At 53.2% G+C, this 22,263-nt stretch overlaps 1 protein-coding gene across 1 annotated transcript in view; it reads left to right on the forward strand.

Moving 5' to 3' along the window:
• Nucleotides 1-7,513: 7,513 nt before the first annotated feature.
• The window catches only part of USP20 (ubiquitin specific peptidase 20), a 32,603-nt gene continuing 17,853 nt past the window's right edge, over nucleotides 7,514-22,263 (forward strand). The window contains 8 exon segments of the mRNA XM_077768379.1: nucleotides 7,514-8,815; nucleotides 10,813-10,918; nucleotides 12,082-12,178; nucleotides 17,138-17,191; nucleotides 18,381-18,443; nucleotides 18,768-18,899; nucleotides 19,896-19,992; nucleotides 20,452-20,521. Of these exon segments, the coding sequence (XP_077624505.1) occupies nucleotides 12,098-12,178; nucleotides 17,138-17,191; nucleotides 18,381-18,443; nucleotides 18,768-18,899; nucleotides 19,896-19,992; nucleotides 20,452-20,521 (497 nt within the window). The 5' untranslated portion in view covers nucleotides 7,514-8,815; nucleotides 10,813-10,918; nucleotides 12,082-12,097.

A 22,263-nucleotide genomic window follows, 5' to 3' on the forward strand; every position in this document is an offset into this window, starting at 1 on the left:
AGATCTTTCACGTTTCTCTGGAACTGTCTCTCCTGAGATTGCTTTTCCCTTCCCTGGATGGAGACACACGGACCCAGGACTTCTTGGAACCGCTTTTCGGCCTTGGTCACAAGCTGTATGTTAAAATCTCCCGAGCCTTGCCCTCTGCAGTCTGGTTCACCGGACCCCAGATGTACCTGGGAATCGCCGGCCATCCTGTCCCTAATGGCTGGAGGAGACGGTCCTTGGGAATTGCTACAGGAACCCAGGGAGTCTACGCCTGCAGATGTCATACTTTCAGAGGTGGCTCTGATTTTGCTACCCCCACCTCCCCCTCCACAGCGACCCTCCTGCTAGGAGGTACTGGACAGCACTAGAGAAAGGGCCAGGAGGCCAAGGACATTTCCTGACCCTTCTCCTCTGACATCCTCNTCCCCACCTGGGCGGTGGCAGATCTGAGACCGGTTTCTCGCCAAAGTAAGGCTGGGACTGTGGCAGCTGTGAATCTGGGTGGCTGGGCTGAGGGGCTGCGGACTCTCTAAGTCTTGCTGGGCCTTTTTTGGGGGGTGAGACGGCATGGCTTCTCAGAGGCAGCCTCCAGAGAATTTGGGTTCTCTTCAGTTCAGAGATGCGTCATGTTTTAGTTTTGTGTGAGAGTTTGGTGGTTTAAGGACATGGATGGATTTGGCTCGAATTGAGGCTGCTTTCCTAGCTCCTTTCTGGAGTCAGACTTGCTTCGGGGTTCAGGGGACATTAGTGTCTAGGTAGATCTGGGACCCGGCAAAGTGATTGCAGTTCACGGCTTGGCCGTAATAGGTGTTCAGTAAAAGTTTGTTGGACTAATTTACTTACTCAGATATATACTGAGCTTTTACTACGTGTTCTAGATGCTTGAAGCATGCCGGGATGCAAAAGAGACAAAACATCTCTGATCCGGTGGCCTTCAGGCTCTAATAACAGAAGCATGTCAAGTGTATGAGAAGGTGATGAGGGTTATGGGAACAGAGCGAGGCAAAGGAATCATGAGTGGGAGGGGGGATTGAGTTGCACATTTAAATGGGTGGATTCTCATCTGTGATTTGGTCAGTAACATTCTAAAACAGGGGACTGAGGTATAGGTCCTGACCCTCAGTTCAGCCCCCGTTGTGCCCGCTTACCATGTGACTGCGGGCAGGAGCCTTTCCTTCTCTGAGCCTCTTCCCCCCGCCACCCCGTATTCCTGTTCTGCGTCTACTGGCTACATGACCTTTGGCGTGAATGTCTCTGACCCTCTCTGCTTTGCAGTTTTAGGGGTCTGAGTCAGAGTTTCTGCTTCTGCTTCCTCACTCCAGGATGTATGGCTTCCCAGGGACCTGGGCCAGTCACTGCTTCTAGGACTGCCAGCCTGGGGTGGCCCCAAACCCACGCCCTCTCCAATTAACTGACTCTTCCAGAACCTGGAACAAATTGCAGCGCTAAGGTTCAGAGATGTTATCCTAGGAGCAGGAACGTGCTCCGTGTGAAGCATGACTCAGGAGTGGCTCTTGTGAAGGAGGCCCGAGGCAGCTGCCCTCGGAATGTGGGTGCTTGGGTGGGAGGGGGTGAAGATCGTCCCCACTCTAGCCTGGCTGGGGCCGTTTGGGACATTGCGGAGCCAATAGTTGAGAGCACCAACTTCAGGGCCAGCAGTCTTGGGTTCAAACCCTGGATCAGCGGCTCAGTGGCTGTGTGACCTCCAGCCACTTACTCCACCCTCTGAGCCTCAGCCTCTCCTCTTTTAATGGACAAGAGGTGGAGATGGATTTAGCTCCCACTGCTGTCTGACCTCCAGGATGGTGGTATGGATTCAGTGGGGTCTCTTCATGTCAGTGTCATCACACCGGGCCATTCCGGGCAGGGGCTAGGTGGGTAAGGCCAAGCAAGACTTGTCAGGGCGGGAGGGGGCTGAGGGTTCTGCTTTAGGAGTCAGGAGGATGATGGACTCTTAGGGAATTAAGACTGTGTCGACCGAAGGGATGTATTTGGGTTTTAGGAGAAATGGAAGTTGCTTGGAGATAGGGCGGAGAGAAGCAGGCAGGAGGGAGGGAAAGGGGACACGTTCTGAGGGTCAGAGGGGCGTGGAAGGGTGTGGGCAGGGGTGTGGGGTGGCTGGCGTGGCATCGATCAGGGCAGGTGGGTGTCTCCCTATGTTGGTGGGGGCTTGGCAGGCTCCCTCTCCCGGCCTGAGGAGCCAGGCTCCCGGCCGTGAGGAGGGCAGAGCCAGAACGACGAGGAAAATGATGAGTAATGGGTATTCAGGGCCTGGTCTGAGCAGCTGGTGCCGCGCCCAGAGATGCCGCCTGCCTGCCCCACCCCCCAGGCTGGGGGCACATCCCCCCCTCCTTGCTCTAGGCCCCAGGGACGGAAAAGTGCCTGCCCTCCTTCAGGTCTCGGAAGCCTCACCCGGGCCTGAGATGATGGGCGGGCTCTGCGCCAGACCCGCCAGGGCCTCCCAGCTTTTGCTGCCCCGGGAGAGGAGCTGGCCTGCTTGGGCAGCCGAGAAGGGGAGGTGCCCTGCCTCACTCCCTGGCCGCGGCCGGTGCCTTGCCGACTCCCAACAGTCCAGGTGCCCTCGGAGGGCCTGTTCCTGGGATCTAGCTCCCTCGGCTGCACAGGTTTCTTAAAGTTTGTTTTTTTAAAATGTTTTATTTATTTCTGAGAGAAAGAGACAGCATGAGCAGGGGAGGGTCAGAGAGAGAGGGAGACACAGAATCTGAAGCAGGCTCCAAGCTCTGAGCTGTCAGTCAGCACAGAGCCCGACGTGGGGCTCCAATCCATGAACTGTGAGATCATAACCTGAGTGGAAGCCGGATGCTTAACTGAATGAGCCACCCAGGCGCCCCTGCACATGTTTCTTTCAGTTGTTATTAAGTGTCTGCTGTGTGCACTCCACTTGCTTGCATAGAAGCAAGAGCAGGAAGTGCCGTGAAGGCAGACGTAACCTGGTTCCTTCCTCGCCATGTCACTTCCCCGCGTAGGGTTTCAGGCAAGTGGTGTCGTGGGCTGGGGCCTCCGTTCTTTCTAAGATGAGAAACAGCAGGGCTCAGCGGCTGCTCAGAGTCAGCGCTGGCCTGGGCAGCGGAGCCCTGGCTGAAAAGCTGATGGAGGGCACCCTTGGGTGTGTCTCACATTCCTGCCCATCTCAGTTCCCTGATCTTAAAAAAACATGGCCAGTAACACAAACTATAGTACAGAACATTTTTTTAATTTTTATTTATTTATTTATTTATTAAAATGTTTTATTNAGAATATTTTGGAGCGTCCTCACTGTGCAGGTCAAGACAGACCCCGAGCCACGTGATTGGAAGCCATTGTGCCAGGTGGGCCCTGTGCCTTGTCTCCCCGCACTCTCTCGTAACCCTCTGTGCTGTCTTTGTTCCCATTTCATGGATGGGGGAACTGAGGGGCGACCGACTTCTCTAATGACACATGGCTTAGCAAGTGCCAACCTAGGAGCCGATCTCAGGGCTGGTTGTATCTCTCCTTGCCTTCTGTGATTACAGTCCCTTCCAAGGCTCATGAATGGAGCAACTGACGTGGGGTTGGAGCCCAGGAAAAGGCTGCCGCTGGGAATGATCACGTCCCCGGAGGCTGCATACGGGTACCCCGCTGTGGAGATACGGGCCTCTGTGCCCCATGAGGGCAGGGCCCAAACCTGGCACGTTTTCCACAGCCCCACACCAGGCCGGTTGGGTGCCGAGATAAAACGACGCCAAAACTCCTAGGGGCCTGTGATAAACGAAGCACAGCCCTTGTAGACCAGGCACTTGCGGTGCTTCCGGTCCTGTGTGCGCAGTAGTCAACACCCAGAGCTTTCGGTACTACCCTCTCAGCTTTTCCATGTACACAAGCTGATTTTTGAACCGTTAACTTTTTTTTTTTTTAATTTTTTTTCTAATGTTTTATTTATTTCTAGGAGAGAGAGAGAGAGACAGTGTCAGCAGGGGAGGGTCAGAGAGAGAGGGAGTCACAGACTCTGAAACAGGCTCCAGGCTCTGAGCTGGCAGTCAGCACAGAGCCCGACACGGGGCTTGAACCCGGGAACCGTGAGATCATGACCCGAGCGAAAGTCGGACGCTTAACCGACTAAGCCACCCAGGCGCCCCTGAACCGTTAACTTTGAAAAAAAGCGTTAGGAACCCTCAAGCTTTCTATGTTGGGAGTGCTAGCGGGAAGTTTGTCCGTATGAATCCAGAGCCTTCAAAACATATGGTTTTGACCTAGTCGGTTTTCCTTGGGCAAAGATGTAGTCAAAGGTTTATATTCCAAAATACTTCTCATGCTACCTTATTTTTTTTTTAAATGTTTTATTTATTTCTAGGAGAGAGAGAGAGAGAGAGAGACAGTGTGAGCAGGGGAGGGTCAGAGAGAGAGGGAGTCACAGACTGAAACAGGCTCCAGGCTCTGAGCTGGCAGTCAGCACAGAGCGTGACACGGGCCTGAACCCACGAACCGCGAGATCATGACCGAAGCGAAAGTTGGACGCTTAACCGACTAAGCCACCCAGGCGCCCCTCACGCTACCTTATTTTTAATGGCAGCACACACACACATAATACCCTAAGGGTCCAAGACTGAGCAAGGTGTAGCTTACATTGTATGTGGGATATTATTTAGCCACGAGAAAGGACGTGGTTGGGGCGCCTGGGTGGCTCAGTCAGTGAAGCGTCCCACTCCATGTCAGCTCAGGTCTTGATCTCAGGGTCATGAGTTCAAGCCCCATGTTGGGCTCCATGCTGGGCGTGAAGACTACTTAAAAAAAAAAAAAAAAAAGTGAAGTTGTTGAAGTTTAGCGACAAATGCACATGATGTAAACAGAAAAACGGCGTCCACACATTGTAGTTGTTATTTTTGAGTTTTGAGTTTCCTTTCTTGAATTACACGTCCATGCCTATGAAGACTGCAGTAACCGTCTTTTTTCCATTTTAGTGGGGACGCCCTCCAGCTTCTATAGAGCTGCATAATTAATTTTATTAAAACCACACAAAAAACTGTTTTCTACTTTCAGGATAGGTAGGAGGAGATGAACGCTTTTCATTGAACATGGAAGTTAACGAGGCAAACAAAAAACAAAGGTGTTAAGGTCAGATCCTCAAGTGAATGGGGCACATGGTAAAAGGTTTTACTTTCTTTTTTTTTCTTAAAAAAATTTTTTTTAATGTTTATTTATTTTTAAGAGAGAGAGCACGAGAGAGCATATCGGGGCAGGGCAGAGAGAGAGGGAGACAACAGAATCCGAAGCAGGCTCCAGGCTCTGAGCGGTCAGCACAGAGCCTGACATGGGGCTCGAACTCCCAACCACGCGATCATGACCAGAGCCAAAATCAGGAGTCAGGCGCTTTAACTGAGCCACCCAGGCGCCCCCAACAACTTGAAAGATAATTAAAAGTAACCTATCAGGTTGTATGTTACAAAAGCAACATCCATTCACAGCAGAAAATGCAGACAGAAAAAGACGAGGAAGCAAAAATCAACTTGATTCCTTCCTCCCAGAAAGGATGACCAAAGCCTCGTTGTTGCAGGCACAAAGCAAGGTTAGTTTACCAACATGGAAGTTTACTGTCCTAGTGTTTGTGGCCTTTGGCGCTTTTGATCCGTTCGTTCAGCAAGTATTTACCGAGACGTTGGTGCGCTCCAAGCGCCATTGTAGGCATGCGAGCCCCAGCAGTGCACTAAACAGGCCCCGGCCCTTGGGCAGCTCCCATTCTTGAGAGGGGACGGCGTTAGACCACAAAGTAGGTAAATGACCAGAATGGTTACCGAGCGTGCAAAGTATGGGGTATGGGCCGTCCCCGGGAGAGACGAGGGTGGGGTAGGGTGGGGCAGTGTTGGGCAGGGTGGCCCGCAGACGCCTTGCCTGGTCAGGGGACAGCGCAGCTGAGAGAGGACAGAGACAGTGGGCAGCAGACGGTGGGGCCGTGGACTCTTCTACTTCGTTATCATTCTCTGCCCCTCCCCCCTTTTAAACTTTCTTTTGAATGGCGTCCTACTGTGCGTATATACGTATACGTATATCTGCATACTTACATGTACGTACACCCTTCTGCAACTTTTTTTGAAAATTTTATTTTTTAAATTTCAGCAAAATACGTACAAAACATAGCATCGTAATCATTTCCGGTGTGCAGTCCAGTGGCGTTCAGTTACTTCACGCTGCCGCATCGCCACCCATCCGGCTCCGGAACCTCCCCGTCTTCCCAAACCGAGACCGTATCCCCATTGAACATTAACCCCTCCCTCTCCCCGCTCCCACCCTTCTGCTTTCTTTCTGTCTCTACGGAGTTGAGCACTGCAGGTAGTTCGTATACGCGGAATCATACCGTATTTATCTTTTTGTGTCTGACTTAGTTTACATAGCATAATGCCCTCAAGGTTCACTGTTGAACCTTGTTCATCTTGTTGCGTGAGTCAGAATTTTCTTCCTTTTCAAGGCTAAATAATTGTTGTATGGATAGAGCACGTTTTGTCCATCCTTTCATCCTCCGATGTACCCTTTGCTGCTTCCCCCTCTGCTTCTTGTGAACACGGGTGTGCAAATGTCTGGTCACATCCCTGCTTTCAGTGCTTCGAGGTGTGTGTATATCAACAAGGGCAATTGCCGGACCTTACGGTAATTCTGTTTAATTTGTGAGGAGCCTCCATGCTGTTTTCCACAGCAGCGGCATCATCTTCCAGCTCACCAGGAGCATAGAAGGTTCTAGTTTCTCCACATCCTCGCCAACGTTGTTTTTTTTCCCCCCCGGTTTAGTTTTTTGTGTTTTGATAGCAGCCACGCCCACGGGTGCGAGTGGTGCCATTCGTTTTCATTACTCAACATTCTCGAGATTTGGCCACGTTGATAATATAGGTCATAAGTCAGAGTGTGAGTTTTTTTATTCAGGGTTTAAAATCCGTTTTATTGAGGCATGATTTATATCCAATAAAACGCATCTCTCTTTTTTTAAAAAAAATTAAAAAAAAAATTTTTTTAATGTTCTATTTCTTTCTGAGAGAGAGAGACAGCTTGAGCAGGGGAGGGTCAGAGAGAGAGGGAGACACAGAATCGGAAGCAGGCTCCAGGCTCTGAGCTGTCAGCACAGAACCTGACATGGGGCTTGAATCCACAAACTGAGATCATGACCTGAGCTGAAGTCAAACACTTAACCAACTAAGCCACCCAGGTGCCCCAATTAAAAACAATGTTTTAAGTTTATTTTTGAGAGAGAGAGTGAGCGCGATTGGGGAGGAGCAGAGAGAGCAGGAGAGAGAAAATGGCAGTCTTTTCAACAGAGGCTCTCCGTGTGGGGAAGTAAATGACCTTTAACCCCTACTGCGTATCAGACGATTTCGAAATGGGTCACAGACTTTATGTAATTGATGGTCCACAGAGGGTCTAGAAGATCTTCCCTTTCCTCTCGTTCTCTTCCAGGGGTCTGGAAGAGTCGGTTATTCTGAAACACGTTGTTGATAGAGTCCCAGTTTGCGTTCTTGTTTTCAAACTGACGACATCCCCCCCTACTTCTTTCTCCTCTAGTCTTTCATTTGCTCGTGGGGCTGCTGGAGCTCAGCAAGGAGCCCAACACGGGGCTCGATCTCACAGACCATCAGATCGTGACCTAAGCCGAAATCAAGAGTCGGACGCTTAACCGATCGAGCCACCCAGGCGCCCCCAAAACGCAGCCTTTTAATGAGTTTGGTCGATCGATAGCTCCTTGCCTCCCGTCCTACATGTACCTGGACATCTTCTCCCAGCCTCCTACCCCTCACATATTTGTATTCTCCAGAGTGTCCTGGTCCTTCCCACAGAATAAAAAAGACTGGAACAGTTGGAGCTTTAATCAAAGAAAGTGGTGTTCAGTTACTGCCTGCAACTGCCCCCAGGGTTTGGAGATGGAGCCGACGATGTCATTGCTGGCAGTCCCTTACTGAGCACGTCGACACTAAATCGGAAGGCTGCCTAAGCACAGAGTCTCTAGTTCACAGACATTGGAAGCCTGAAAACGGGGTGCGGTGTTGCCCCTTCAGAAGATGGACTTAAACCATTGGACACTGGGTTTATGAAAAAGTGAATGTCATCCCACTTATTGCCAAGAGCAGACATGCTCACACCAGAGGTGTGGCAAGGTTTAAAAAACAGGTAAAGAGATCCAAGCACGTAAAGTAAAAACGTACACATTTCCAGAAGCAGAAGGTGAGGAAGAAGGAAAGCTTGTTAAAAACCCGAAGGACTGTTCACCTCTTGCTATGGGAGGGAGTGATGGAGTGAGCGGAGTTAACTGCAGAGGGTCGGGGGAAGGCTGCCTCCTTGGGTGCCAGCTGCTGGAGCTGAGAATGGTGAATGTTGGGGTTTTGCAATTCTAAGAATTAGGTTGATAAGGACACATGTGCAAGGCTTGGAAGATGTCACTGATCATGTTACGCGGGGGCAAGTGCAGAAGCAGGAAACGGCAGCTGTGCCCGAGAGGGGGGTGGGTAACAAGAGTAAAGGGCAACATGCCCAGAGCCCCCTGGCACGATGGAAGAACGGAGTGTGTGGCTAACGTTGAAGGAGCCGCAGATGCAGCAGGTGTTTGAGACGAAGGACAAAGAAAAAGATCGAAAACTGAAGGACTCTGAAGCTGAGCTCCAGCAGCGCCACGAACAAATGAAAGACTAGAGGAGAAAGAAGTAGGGGAGCGTGTCGTCAGTTTGAAAAGGGGAACGCAAACTGGGAATCTATCAACAGCGTGTTTCAGAGTAACCGACTCTTCCAGACCCCTGGAAAAGAACGAGAGGAAAGGGAAGATCTTCTAAAACCTCTGTGGACCACCAGTTACATAAAGACTGTGACCCATTTCTAAGTAAGTCTTGTGTCTGATATGCAGTAGGGGTTAAAGGTCATTTACTTCCCCATACGGAGAGCCTCTGTTGAAAAGACTTCCTTTTACCCGTTGAATTCTATCAGTACCTTTATTGGAAATCAGTTGACCACACATGTGCAGGTCTAATTCTAGACTCTCGCTTCTTTTCCCTTGAGCTACGTGCGTGTCTGTGTTTGAGCCAATACCCCACTAACTTGTTTGCTGAACCTTTATAGAAATTCTTAGGCCAGATGGTCTCAATCTTCCAACTTTGTGCTGCTTCCAAATGGTTTTGGCTCTTCTAGGTCTTCTTTTCTGTATAAACGTTTCAAATTAGCTTGACGATTTCTACAAGAAAGCTTGCCGGGATTTTGATGAAGATGACATTGAATCTATGGGCAGTATGAATATTGAGTGTGCCAATCCATGAACATAGTGTATCTCTCCATGTATTTAGACCTAATTGAATTTCATGGATAGGAAGATTCAATATGTATCTGCACGGTATGAAGAGTGTGGTTGTGTCCGTGTTTGTCTAACTGCCTGTTGTTTGCTTAGATTGCATCCAGTTCATATCTGAACATATCTGAACATATCCATAACTATCTTGGTCAATCTGTCTTTGTGCACACCCTGAATGCTTCCCTAGAAAAAAATCTGTGGCCGGGTGAACCTTCTTGGCTCTTCTTTGCTACCTGCCTTATTTAAAGTAGTGATTTGTGTGCAGTGGAACATGCAGTGTCGGTGCTCCGGGTGTGTTTTGATGGGTTCCCAGCAGCACAGCGAGTCAGGACAGGAGGCAGCAAACTGTGGCAGCCGGCTAGCGTTGTTTTGCAAGGCCCTCGAGCTAGGACATTGAAAAAAAAAAAAATTTTTAATACATCGTAAGAAAACAAAAAGAATATGTGATAAAGATCCACATGGCCCACAATGTAGACAAGACTTGCCAAGTCCTGATTTAGAGCACAGCTCTGCACCAGACGATCGGAGCGAGTCCCCACCCACGACTCACTAGCTGGGGACTGACTGTGGCCAAGTCTCTCTGCTCCTAAAGTTCTGTTTCTTCTTCTGTAGAACAGGGGCAGTGAGGATACACGGAGGGCTTTTTGTTTTTCTCCCCTGCCTGAAGTTGGAGGAACTTGAGTGGTGTGACTGCACATGTGAATCAAGATGGGCTTGTCACCGGCATTCTTGTCCCGGGCTCCGTGCACGGCCCTGGGCGTCAAGCTCATAAACTGGCTCGGCCATCTAGCTAGAAAGACGGGGCACACACACCAAAGCCACTCTCCGCCCCCGCCCCCGCCCCCATAGTGCCGCTTGCCAACCTGGGGCGCTTGACCTCAGTGAAAACAAACAAACAAAAAACCCTAAAACCTCTGGCTTCAGGTGAAGAGGCTTGGAATTCAGAACCTTGAACCCATCATTGCCACGTGACCATTTTAAATGTTAGCTTCTAACTGCCTCTCCCTCTTCGCACGGCCCGTGTCTGGGAGACTGTGGCCCAGCAGGGTTGGGGAAGGGCGGTCAGTGATGACACGAGAATGCACTCAGTTGTGCCTCTGGCCGGGGGTTGCTCAACACTTGGCATAGNAGGCACAGGATCCTTGGGAAGCTCCAAGGGGGATCTGAGGGTCCTGGTTGCGTGCGCGGAATGGGCTGAGCCTTCTGCCCAGGAGGTTAATGGCTGTGGCAGCCAGAGCAATAGCTGGAGAGGCTCGCGGCCCGCTCGTGCAGACCCTTGCAGGTCTCTGCTCTCGGGGATCACACCCCCCGAGGAGGGGCTGCCCCCACCTCCCAGCTCTGCACAAGCCTTCTTCAGCTTCCCCAGAGTGCTGTGTTTTTCTGGTCCCTGTGGATGGACTGGGGAGCCCAGACGTCCAGAATTTCACTTGTCCCTCCCAGGAAGAATTCTGACCTCTTCGGAGCCGCTGGTCGGCGCTTCGAGTGAGTTTAAAATAATGGAGCCGCGTATGAAGTGAGCTGCTTTGTTTCCCCAGGTTCCCTCCCTGAGGCCTGCGCTCTGTCCAGCCGGCCCACCGCCACCGGCCGTCCACGGAGAATGCGAATGCTGGCTGCTTCCTGGGGGTGTCGCTCCGCGCAGAGGTAGGCCCCCAGCCTCGCCCTTTCAGGCGTAGCCCTCAAGCACGGACCCAAGAGGAAGTTATTTTCGGTGAAATAACGGAATTGCGGTTCTCTTGTTTTGGTTTTTTTCCTTTTGCTTTTTTTCAAGCCCTTATCTTTTAAGGACACACACCGATGAACCGAGGCGGTATCTGGGTTTGCTAACCAAAAAGAGGAAGTGGGAGTTTGGGCCGAAGCAAGGGTGGCTGTGCACAGCTCGTTGTTGAAGCTGGGTGCCGGTGTGTGGGTGCGAGCCATCTGTGTGTGTTTCCGGTGCCCAAAGTTAAAAAGCGAGAGAATGCAAGGGAGGCCTTAGGGGTCCGAGTGCTCGGGCTTCCTCCCTGGCTCTAGCACTCCTTCGCCGTGAGACCTGAGCCCAGAAGGAACCCCTGTCTCTGAGTCTGTCAGCTGGGGCTAATCACGGTTGCCCTGGGGAGTTTTCCAAGAAATGATGCATGGAAACCCCTAAGTCTGCTACCTGGGGCTTGAACAGCACCCAGAATACCTGTCCTGGCTGGGGGCCTGCCTGCTGGGGACCTGGGCCGGTCAGCCCCTGGCTGGCCATTTCAGGAGAGGGTGGGGGTCCGCTCCTGGCGGTGGACCCACCGCCTCTGCCTTTGATTAAACCACATTGGCTCCACTTAATCTTGGTCCGGGCAGCGGTTTGGAGCTGGAATCGGCGGTCAGATCCCTGGGTGTGATTTCTGCGAAAACTTGGGGTGGCTGAAGCAAATCCGGTGACCTGTTTTTATACATTTTCTTTGGGAATAGTTGGTAACTCACAGAAAGTTGCCACGACTGTGCCGGGGAGGTCCTACGTTCCCTTCGCTCGGTTTCCCCCGGGGGTGCCACATCTTCGGCATGTTGGTAGTACAATGTCACGGCGTCACAACCAGCAAAGTGACATTGGTACGATCCACAGGCCTGTTCACAAGTCGTCAGTGTTACACGTACCCGTTTGTGAGTCCTTGGAGCCGTACCGTCACGCCCAATTCCCAGAGCAGGACAGCGAGGCTTGGAGAAGTGGCTTCCTCGACAGGTGGCAGAGCCAGGACGTGCGACCAGAGTTGTGCTCTGAGCCAGTAGCCCCCGCCTCCCCGCAGCAGTGGCTGCCGTTCACCCGGGCCCCCTGTGTTCTCTTGTAGGTGAGCCCCGGCCAACATGGGGGACCCCAGGAGCCTTTGCCCCCACCTTGACTCTATAGGGGAGGTGACCAAGGAGGACTTGCTGTTCAAATCTAAGGTAAAGGGTCCGACCTTTCAGAGCTGGGGCCCACACCCAGGGCCACTGGCTTCCTAAGGTACAGATGTTTCCGAAGGAAGCGTTTGAAGGAGTTGAAGAACCGGCTCCCAGACAGTCTCTGCTTAGCCTTTTGTGTAAATGGAAGGTCTGGCGCCTGTGCGGGAAGCCTTCCGGGGCTGCGGCCCAACAGCTGTTAATTACCCCTTAGATCAGTCCCTTTGGGAGCCACTAATGCCCTGTGCATTAGCCGCTGGAGCCTTTCGGAGGCAGGGAATGAATCATGCTCTGAGAGTCTGCCGACATTTGACTTGTGTGACCTGGGGAGGATCTGGGGAGGCCCAGAGCAGGAAGGTGGGCCTCTCTGCGTGGGGGGGAGGCGTCTTTCTTTGCTAAAGTGTTTTGAATGGGTAATACTTTTCTCTGGTTCAAAATCGAACACTGTAAAAGTATCCATGTCAATAAAAAAATTTTTTAAGTAGGGGGTTGCCTGGCTAGCTTGGTCGGTAGAGCACGCGACTCTTAATCTCGGGGTTGGAGCCCCACATTGGGTGTGGAGCCTGCTTAAAATAAGAAATTAAAGAAAAAAAGTCAGGAGTGCCTAGGTGGCTCGGTTGGTTAAATGTCCAACTTTAGCTCAGGTCATGATCTCCCAGGTTGTAGGTTTGAGCCCCACATTGGGCTCTGTGCTGACACCTGCTTTGGATTCTGTGTCTCCCTCTCTTGCTGCCGCTCCCCTGCTCATGCTCTGTCTCTCTCTCAAAAATAAACATAAAAAAAATGCCAAGATGTCCCCCTTCCCACCCTCTGTATTCCCCCGCCCTATCCCACCTTTAGGGAGCCAATTACATCAGTTTCTTTTGTATTTTTTCAGAGTTTCTCTATGCAAATACATGCAAATATGCTTATTTTTCATTTCCCTCTTCATGACGTAAAAGGTAACATAGATGCTTTTTAAAAATTTGTTTTCTTGTTTTGAATTAATTTATTTTAGAGAGAAAGGGAGAGAGAGAGGGAGGGAGGGAGGGCATGAGGGGCGTAGGGGCAGAGAGAGAGGGAGACAGAGAATCCCACGCTAACCCACTAACCGTGAGATCTTGAGCTGAGCTGAAATCAAGAGTCGGACGCTTAACTGACCGAGCCCCCCAGGCGCCCCCAGACACCTTTGTAACTTGCTTCCTTCGTAGGACAGTAGATCTTGGAGCTCTTTCAGCCCCGGTACCTAGAGGCCACTCTGTCCTTGTTTGCGCTGGAGTCGCACGGGGTCTCGTTGTGGGGACCCCGTACCCGAGCCTCTGTGGGTGGACACCCAGGCCCTTCACACGTGCTGCGCGCGGTGCTGTGAGAGCCCCCTGCACGTGCTGTCCCGTGTGGGGGCAGAGCGCGTAGGGGGCACGGGCCCAGAAGAGGGGGTCCTAGACTCACGCTCTAAATTGCCCGCTCTTCTTTCCGGGCCCCTGATGGCGGTCCCTCCGCCTCCCTGTCCCGGCAGGTCCTGGGTGGCCTTTGGCCTGAGCCGGTTCAGCCTGGGCCTGCGGGAGGGGTCAGGTCTTCAAAGTACCCGTGGCTTTGTTCGAAGCAGTTTTGGTTCTCTTGTGGTCTGGAAGAGGGCAGAGCGAGGCCGTGGGGCCTTTGCGGGCACGCGGGGTTCTCTCTGAGTCTGCGGAGAGAACTGAGGAGACAGACCGAGGGTATTTTCCTCCAGAGGAGGCAGGAATAGGGGGATCCGAGGGCAAAGAGGTGAGCGAGGAGGCAGGACCTGGGCTGGGGCACGGCAGCCTTTGGAAGTGTCAGGTCTCCTGGGGCAGAAGGACCGAGAGCACCTGGAACGTGTCAGGCCTATGTTTCAGAGAGTACGTCTTCCGCCCTTCTCTGAGCAGCCAGAAATCTGCGCAATGGGACCAAGATTGTTTTAAAACACCAGAAGGGGTAGGGGTGTGAACAGGGCCGGCACAATGCAGGGGATGCAAATGGCCGAGGACCTCCAGAAAAAAGGTGCTTAACTTCACGAGCGGCTGGGGATATTGCCCCGGATCACAAGGTGGTAGCATTTTTCATCTGCCGGACAAACCACAGGCTGATCCAACCCGGGCTGACAGTGACGGAGGGGAGGAGACCGACCGCACACGTGGGGGGCGGGGGGGGGCATTCCTGTCACTTCAGGGACCCAACCCCACGCATGGGAATTCATCCCGCAGAGGTGTGAGTACCAGTTACAAAGACACACAGCAGTAGTTACTGAGCCTAGTTTGTCATGGAGACAGCTGGTGGCAGCTAAAGGGAATGGCTGATGACGGAGTGCCCGCAGCGTGGGGTGCTGTGTCATCACGGCAGACGGACAGATGTGGCGTCTGCGTGCAGACGTGGAAAGCCGACCATAAAAAGGTGACAGAGGCCTGTGTCAGAGAAATATGTCTAACGTGACCTTATTTTTCCTAAAAATCACACCCAGTCCCCTAAGTGTATGCATATATGTTGTATCAGAAGAAAGGATAGCGGGGGTGGGGGGACCACCTGGGTGGCTCAGTCGGTTAAGCGTCTGACTTCAGCTCAGCTCACGATCTCACAGCTCATGAGTTCAAGCCCCACGTCGGGCTCCGTGCTGACAGCTCAAAGCCTGGAGCCTGCTTCCGATTCTGTGTCTCCCTCACCCCGTTTGCGCTCTGTCTCTCTCTCAAAAATAAACATTAAAAAAAAAAGTACGGAGAGATATGCCTCAGGTTATTCCAGCATGTGTATTTATTATATGTTATATGCTCTCCTTGAGATTGTATACAGCATGTATGTGTCATTTGAACTGTTAAAACACGCATACAGGGCTCCTGGCTGCCTCTGTAGAGCATTCGGCTCTTGATCTCGGGGTCTTTGAGTTGGCCTTGAGCCTAAAGAAGAAAAGCAGACAAGCACAGGATACTTTTGTCATTCAAACGACTGTAACCAAAAGGAAGCCCTGGAAGGAGGAAGTGAATTGTGAAATCAGAAAATCAGAAAACAGATTACAAATTCAGGAAGGGCAGGGGCGGGGCCTGGAGGTAGCCCAGTCTCCTGCTGTCTCCCCAGCACCCTCAGTAGGAGACCCTGAGTCAGATTTCCGATATCAGGTCCAACCTGCTTCCCCGCAACCCTACGGGAGCTCCATGTTCAGGCCCTTTGCTGACACAACCAGCAACTGGGCTCGGTGAGAACACAAAATTCCTGCCGAGGCATGAGAAGGGGAAGCCGCTCTCCTGTTGGGGGTGCCCTATGACCCAGGCTCCTCCACTTCCCCTCCTGACCTGCTCTGTAGCAGGGTGTGACCTTGAGCCTGGGTTCCTCATGTGTCCAAAAGAGCTGCCACCCACACACTGGTGGGGATTGCAGGAGCGGCGTGTGGAGAACTTAGCCATGGCCGTCCTCGGCAGGGGTCACCCTCGCTCCGACTGAAGCCCGGGGTGTGAGTGCTGTCGGAGCTGGCACTTGGAATCGGCTTCACAGCTCACGGGGGCACAGTGGGCATCATGGAGGCTCAGCTGGGAATTGCTGTTTTAGACCCACGCAGCAGACAAGGTTACTTAAGGCACGATTTAAGTTATAACGAAAACGTCGAAATAATAGCATCTTAAATGAGAGAGACGTTTCCTTTTCTCATAGAACAGTCCAGAGGGACATGGGATGCCAGGGCAGCCCTGCCCTTCCCAGTACATGGCTTTCATTTCTGAGTCCTGGCTTGCCCCCCATCCTGCCATCACATCTGCATTCCAGCCGGTGGGAGGAGGAGGAGCAAGGGGCAGATCCACAGCCCGGAAGTGGCATGTCCCTTTCGCTGTCATCTCATTGACTAGAACTGAGCCCCATGACCACAGTGGGGCCGAGAAACAGTCTGCTGCTGGCTGGCCGTGTGCTCAGCCCAAATCCGCGCATCCCGTTGCTAAAGCAGGCAGGGGAGGCACTGGGAGGCCAGCAGCGGGCTCTGTCACCCGAACGCCAGAAACCTGGGCATTTTGTGTGCTCATCCAATGCACTGATGTCCCCTGGGGCGCCTGGGTGGCCCAGTCAGTTAAGCCTCCAACTCTTGATTTTGGCTCAGGTCACTATCTCAACGGTTCGTGAGTTTGAGCCCCTCACTGGGTTCTGTGCTGACAGTGCTGAGCCTGCTTGGGATTCTCTCTCTCTCTCTCTCTCTCTCTCTCAACAATAATTTTTATAATTACTTGCGCTTACTCTCTCTCTCAACGATAAACTTTATAAATAAATAAATACATTTCTTTAAGATAATTAAAAATGTATTGATGGCCCAATTTGTACTAGGCTCTGCGAAGCCACAGGGGTAGACAAAATAGACCATCCCTCTTTCATGGAGACCAGAATCTAGACGGGGAGAAAGGCTTACACAGTCATCAAAGGAAGAGTCGGTGCGATAAAATGCATGTTAACAGGTCTGTTCATTTGAGTTTTAAAGGATTTTACTGAAAATGTTTTTGCAGCACATAAGGAAGCAAAATATGAACGGTAAAGCATAAGGTGCCCTGTGAAGGACATTTACTTATTTATTTTTTGTTTGTATTTATTTTATTTATTTTTATTTAAAAAGTTTTTTTTTAATTGTTATTTTTGAGAGAGAGAGACACACACTGTGAGTGGGGGAGGGTCAGAAAGAGAGGGAGACACAGAATCTGAAGCAGGCTCTAGGCTCTGAGCTTTCCGCACAGAGCCTGACGCAGGGCTCGAACCCATGAACCATGAGAACACGACCTGAGCTGAGGTCCGCCGCTTAGCCGACTGAGGCCCCCAGGCGCCCCGAAGAAAGACATTTATATCGGCAGGCTGGTGGAGGCCTTTCCCAGGCAAAAACGCCTTTAAGTGGAGAGCTGTGGGGGGCGGGTGTTGGCTTCCGGCAGGCAGGTGAGTGTGCGGTGCCTCTGGCCGGGGCGCCGCCCCAGGCTGCTCACACTTGGCTCTTTCCCTCCCCCTCCCCTGGCCCAGGGAGCCTGTCAGTCGTGTGGTGTTACTGGACCGAACCTGTGGGCCTGTCTCCAGGTAAGGTTCCCCTGCCGCCGGGGGGGGCGTGGGGCTTGGTCTGGACTCTGGGCTGGGAACGTCCGCCTCTGGCGGGCACCACTGGGAACCTCGGGCCGGGACACAGGGCACGGATGTCTCAGAGGCGGGGGCCTGAGCCAAGGGGGCGCCAGAGTCAGCCAATCCCTGCCTGGGCAGCCACCAAAAATGACAAGAGGAAACGACAGGCTGTTTCCAGAGCAGGACTCCAGACTAAATGATCCCGTCCACAGAAAAGGCAAAGCTCTGTACTCACACGTGTGCACACGGGTGCGTGTGCGTGTGCATCCAGCAAAACCCAGTCACGGTTCGTTGTTACTGCTTGTTAGAGAGGTGTCAGAATGTGACCGTTTTCTATGGGGAATGGGATTTGGGGGTAGTTCCGTTTTTTCTCTGGAATTCTTGTGGCGTTTCCCACAATTTTCTGCAAGTATGTATTTATTAAATTTAAATCCTGTTGAAAATGGCTGTTACTTAAATTTTCTTTGAAAACAAATGCAAGTAGAAAGAAAAAAGAACAAAAACAAGGACACACGGGCCACCAGGGGACTCTGGCCTCGGCCTTCAGGGCCTGTCGCTCCATTCTAAGGCAGATTGCAGAACACTGTCCGGGCCCTCGGGGGACAGCAGGACACGTGAGGCCTGCTCCTGTGTCCTTGGAGCCCCATTTGCAGGAAGTGGTGTGTCCTTCGTGTCGGGAAGGCCCTCCCAAGCCTGCGCGGTCCTGATCTCTTGTGGAGAAGCAGGCTGATCGCTGGGCTGCAGGCCTGCAGTGGGCCTGGCGGGTGGGTAGATTTGGGATAGAGAAGTGCAAGGCCAAAGGCAAATGAGGGACCTGCGGGCCCCCCGTGGGTCCCCACTGTGGGCCAGTTTGTGGGTCTCAATTACTGGCCCATAAGGAAGTAGGGGAGACGGGCTAGGCACCACACAGCCGGGCCTCAGCCGGGCCCGTGTCTTGCTGGGACCCTACCTGGGCTTCTCTGCAGGAGGCCAGTAGCCCAGGGCACCTGCCCACCCTACTCAGGGGGCAGGGCCAGCTTTTAGGGCAGGCGCCCTTTCCAGCTGGAGCTGCAGAGGCATAAAGTGCGTGTTCCCGTGGGGCGGCAGGGCCTCGGCCCTGGTCGCGGAGATGGTCCAGCCCCCAATCGTCTCCCCTTCCCTCTCTCCCCAGGTCGCCTGCCCCTACGTTGGCTGCGGAGAATCCTTCTCTGACCACAGCACCATTCACGCTCAGGTGGGTGCTGGGGCTGGGCGCCCGGGCCCTGCAGGCAGGTGGCCCAGGATTCAAACCCCGGCTCCAGCCGCCTCCCAGCTCCATCTCCCTGCTCTGGGCCTCGCTGGCCGTGTCTGTAAAATAGGAACACGAGACGCCAGAGCTGATGTAGGTGCACGCGTGTAGCATACGTGCGTGACTGGTAAACGGCAGCCCATGGCCTTCCTGGCTGGAGGAGGGGCACATTTGCTGCTTTCGGGCCCTTTACTGAGGTCGCCGGATGCAGCCTTGGGACACCTGCTGGGCCTGTGTATCCTCAACCTCCCTTTGGATCTTGCCGTCTAGGTGAAAAAGCACCACCTGACGGTGAACCTGACCACGTTCCGGGTGTGGTGTTACGCCTGTGAGAAGGAGGTGTTCCTGGAGCAGAGGCTGGCGGCGCCCCCGGCAGGCCACTCGCCCAAGTTCTCGGAGCAGGTAAGGGGGTGCGGCGGGGTCAGTGCCATTGGTGGTGACGCGATGGGGGCAGGGCCTTGTGACCTCCGCATCGGTGGAGCAGGGATTGGTGGGTCCCGGACAGCATCTGTCCCTGGTCCATGTTCTCAGGTGCCAGTGAACGCTCGTGAGCCCCAGCTGTGTGCCAGGACCTCTGGGGTGGGGGGTTGAGGACACAAAGGTCCTCCTGGGAAGGGCCTGCCCTCGGGAGTTAACAGGCCATGGGCAGGCTGTGTGCAAGGGGCAGGCTTGCCCAGAGCCTGGGCCTGGGGCCAGTGCAGATGCTTCTAGGCCTGTGGAAATACCCCANAGTGCGTTTCTCTGGAAAACACCAGAACCCCCCCTAATGATCCACTGAGCAGTGCACTGTGGGGCACCTGAAGGTGGTGGGCCCGGCAGACCCATGCCCGGAGGGCGGCCTCAGGTCCTGGTCAGTACACAGCTTGTGGGATTGGCTGACTGGAGTCAGAGCTCAGGGAGGCCCGTGCATGTCTCCTCTGTGTTTACACAGCAACTGTCACGTAGTAGGTGCTCAGTACATGTTTATGGAATGCATTTGCACGCGTGGCAGCTGGTTATGATTATTTACAAAAAAGGCTATAAGACAGTATACATACAGTATCTGGTTTGAGGGGGCGTGTGTGTTTTAAGATTAAAAAATTCACATAACTCTGTACAGACGTAAGAGTGGTCGTCTTGGGAAAGTTGGATTGTATGTTATTCGTTGCTTCTGTTTTTTTCCAAATTTATTATAAATCCATTTTTATCAGTGTGAATAAAACCCAAGTTTCCCAGGGTGGGGCTGCCGGAGCCATCTTTTTCTGGGGTGTCCTCTGCCCAGATGGGTCGATCCGGTGTGGGCTGGGGGTGGGGGCTGGGCGACCCAGTTTCCTTTCCTCCTGGGGAGCACGCGGACCTCTGATCCCCACCCCTGCCACCTCGCCTCCCCGATTTCCTCACTCAGAGCCTCTCCCACAGGACCCTCCACTGCCCGTGCACCCTCTCAAAACTGTCCCTATTGCCGTGGCCGACGAAGGAGAGTCTGAGTCAGAGGATGATGACCTGAAACCTCGAGGTAGCTGACCCCAGAGCTGGGGGCACTGTCGGGCCGGGCCGGGGGCCTCCGCGGTGGACTGGGGGAGCTCTGGGGCGCAGTGGGCTGTGTGGGCAGAGTGACTGACGGTCCCTAGAGTGTGGTGGCTTCCCTGGGAGTGCCAGCCATCTGGCCGAGTCCCCGTGGCCTGCCGGTCCTCATCCTCGGCCTCAGTGTGTGACCCTGGGCAGGCTGGCCCCTCCACAGCTGGCCTCCTTGCCTGTGTGCCACGAACGGTGGGCCAGGCTGGGTGGAGGGCAAAGCTGTCCATCTGTTGGAAACGCTCAGACGCCCACAGCTGCCGTGACTGCATTAAGCTAACTTGGTAGACTTCTGGGGAGGGATGCCGGCCACCCACGTCGTCCTCTGGCTGCGTCCTGGTGGCTGTCCGTGAGTGGCGGGACCCTCACCCTGCCTCCCCGGTGTGCATTGGCTCCCTAGGCCTCACAGGCATGAAGAACCTTGGCAACTCCTGCTACATGAACGCTGCCCTGCAGGCCCTGTCCAACTGGTAGGTTGTCACCTCGTCTGGTTGCTGGGAGGCCAGGCCCTGTCCCCGGACGCCCTGGGAGCGGCAGCGGCAGCCCCCAGCTGTGTTGTGTTTGTCACCCACAGATGCGTGTGTTTAGATGTGCATCAAACCCCCTTAGGACACATGTGCCCTTTGACCCGGCAGCCCCCCCCCCGTCACAGTCTAGGAAGGTGACCTGGGTTGAGGAGCACAGTGCCTGGGACGATGGTCATATCCTGTTGTTTATAGGGAACCGTTTGAAGGTCCACGTTTAAAGCCCACCTTTAGGGAACCCTGGGGGGCTCAGTCAGTTAAGTAAGCGTCTAACTCTTGGTCTCGGTTCAGGTCATGATCTCACGGTTTGTGGGTTCGAGCCCCATGTCAGGCTCTGTGCTGACAGCTGGGAGCCTGCTTGGGATTCTCTCTCTCTCTCTCTCTCTCTCTCTCTCTTTCTCTCACTCTCACTCTCTGTGCCCTTCCCCTCCCCTGCTCATGCCCTCTCTCCCTTTCTGTCTCTCAAAATAAATAAAAAAATTTAAAAAAAAATACAGGCCAGTTTTCCAGTGAGTGTAGGACAGTATTTTGGAAGGGGTCAGAACATGGCAAGTGGGAGGAAGGAGGTTATGAAGTTGTGTGAGGTGCAATCCCATCTGGGGGAAAAATTAGTCCTTTCTGTCTAGGGTGGGCTGTTAAGTCGGTGAGGCCAGGGCGTTTCTTGTGCCCGGCTCACAGATGTCCCACCTGGCGGGGACTTGGTGCACATACGCATGAAGGAGGGAGGGGGCATCTGCATAGGAAAGTCTGGAACCGTCTAAGCCTAAATGTTCAGGGGAGCTGTCTTCATGTGGTGGGATTAAAGCCCCTTGTTGGTGTTTGCTCATCTAAGTTTTCCAGTCTGTCTACAATGAATGTGTATTTCTTAAGTAACGAGATATGTTTTTAAAACACGAGGGAAAGGGAAGATGCTGGGAGGTTCGGGAAGGTTCCCCAGAAAGTGCTGGTGGGTGGGAGCGGCAGGTGCTGGGCCCTCTCTTGTTGCGGCGGTAGCTGCCCCTGCTCCCTGCCCCCAGGGGCCCCAAAGCCGGAGGCTCAGTTATTATTATTTTTTTAATGTTTCTTTTTGTTTTCTTTTTTTTTTGAGAGCGCGTGCTCACACAGGGGAGGGACAGACAGAGAAAGGGAGAGAGAGAGAATCCCAAGCAGGCTCTGAGCTGTCAGCGTAGAGCTTGACGTGGGGCTCGAACTCGTGAACCCTAAGATCACGACCTGAGCCTAAACTAAGAGTCCAATGCCTAACTGACCGAGCTGCCCCGGCGCCCCTGGCAGAATACTTTAAGCAGCAGAAATGTATTCTCTCTCTGTTCTGGAGGCCAGAGTCCCAGGTCACAGGGCAGGCGGGGGTGACTGTTCTGAGGCCTCTCTCCCTGACTTGTAAGTGGCCACCTTAGGTGGGTGGGTCACCTTCCCTCTGGTCATGGTTGTGTCCCAATCTCCTCCTCGTACGAGGATATCAGGCGTATCGGACTAAGGCCTACCCGGAGGACCTCGTTTTAACCTAATGGCCCATTTCAAAGCCCTGTGTCCAAATGTAGTCATATTCTGAAGGGTCCAACTTATAAATTTGGGGAGACACAATTCAACGTGTGACAGGTGGGATCCTTCTAGTCGTCCGCAGGCCTTTCTGGCTCCAGGGGTTGCAGGATGCCCCCCACATGGCCCCCCACAGAGAGCCTTTGCCTTTC

Source organism: Crocuta crocuta, unplaced genomic scaffold (assembly GCF_008692635.1).
Source record: "Crocuta crocuta isolate KB4526 unplaced genomic scaffold, BGI_CrCroc_1.0 scaffold35, whole genome shotgun sequence".
In the NCBI taxonomy this organism is placed as follows: Eukaryota; Metazoa; Chordata; class Mammalia; order Carnivora; family Hyaenidae; genus Crocuta; species Crocuta crocuta.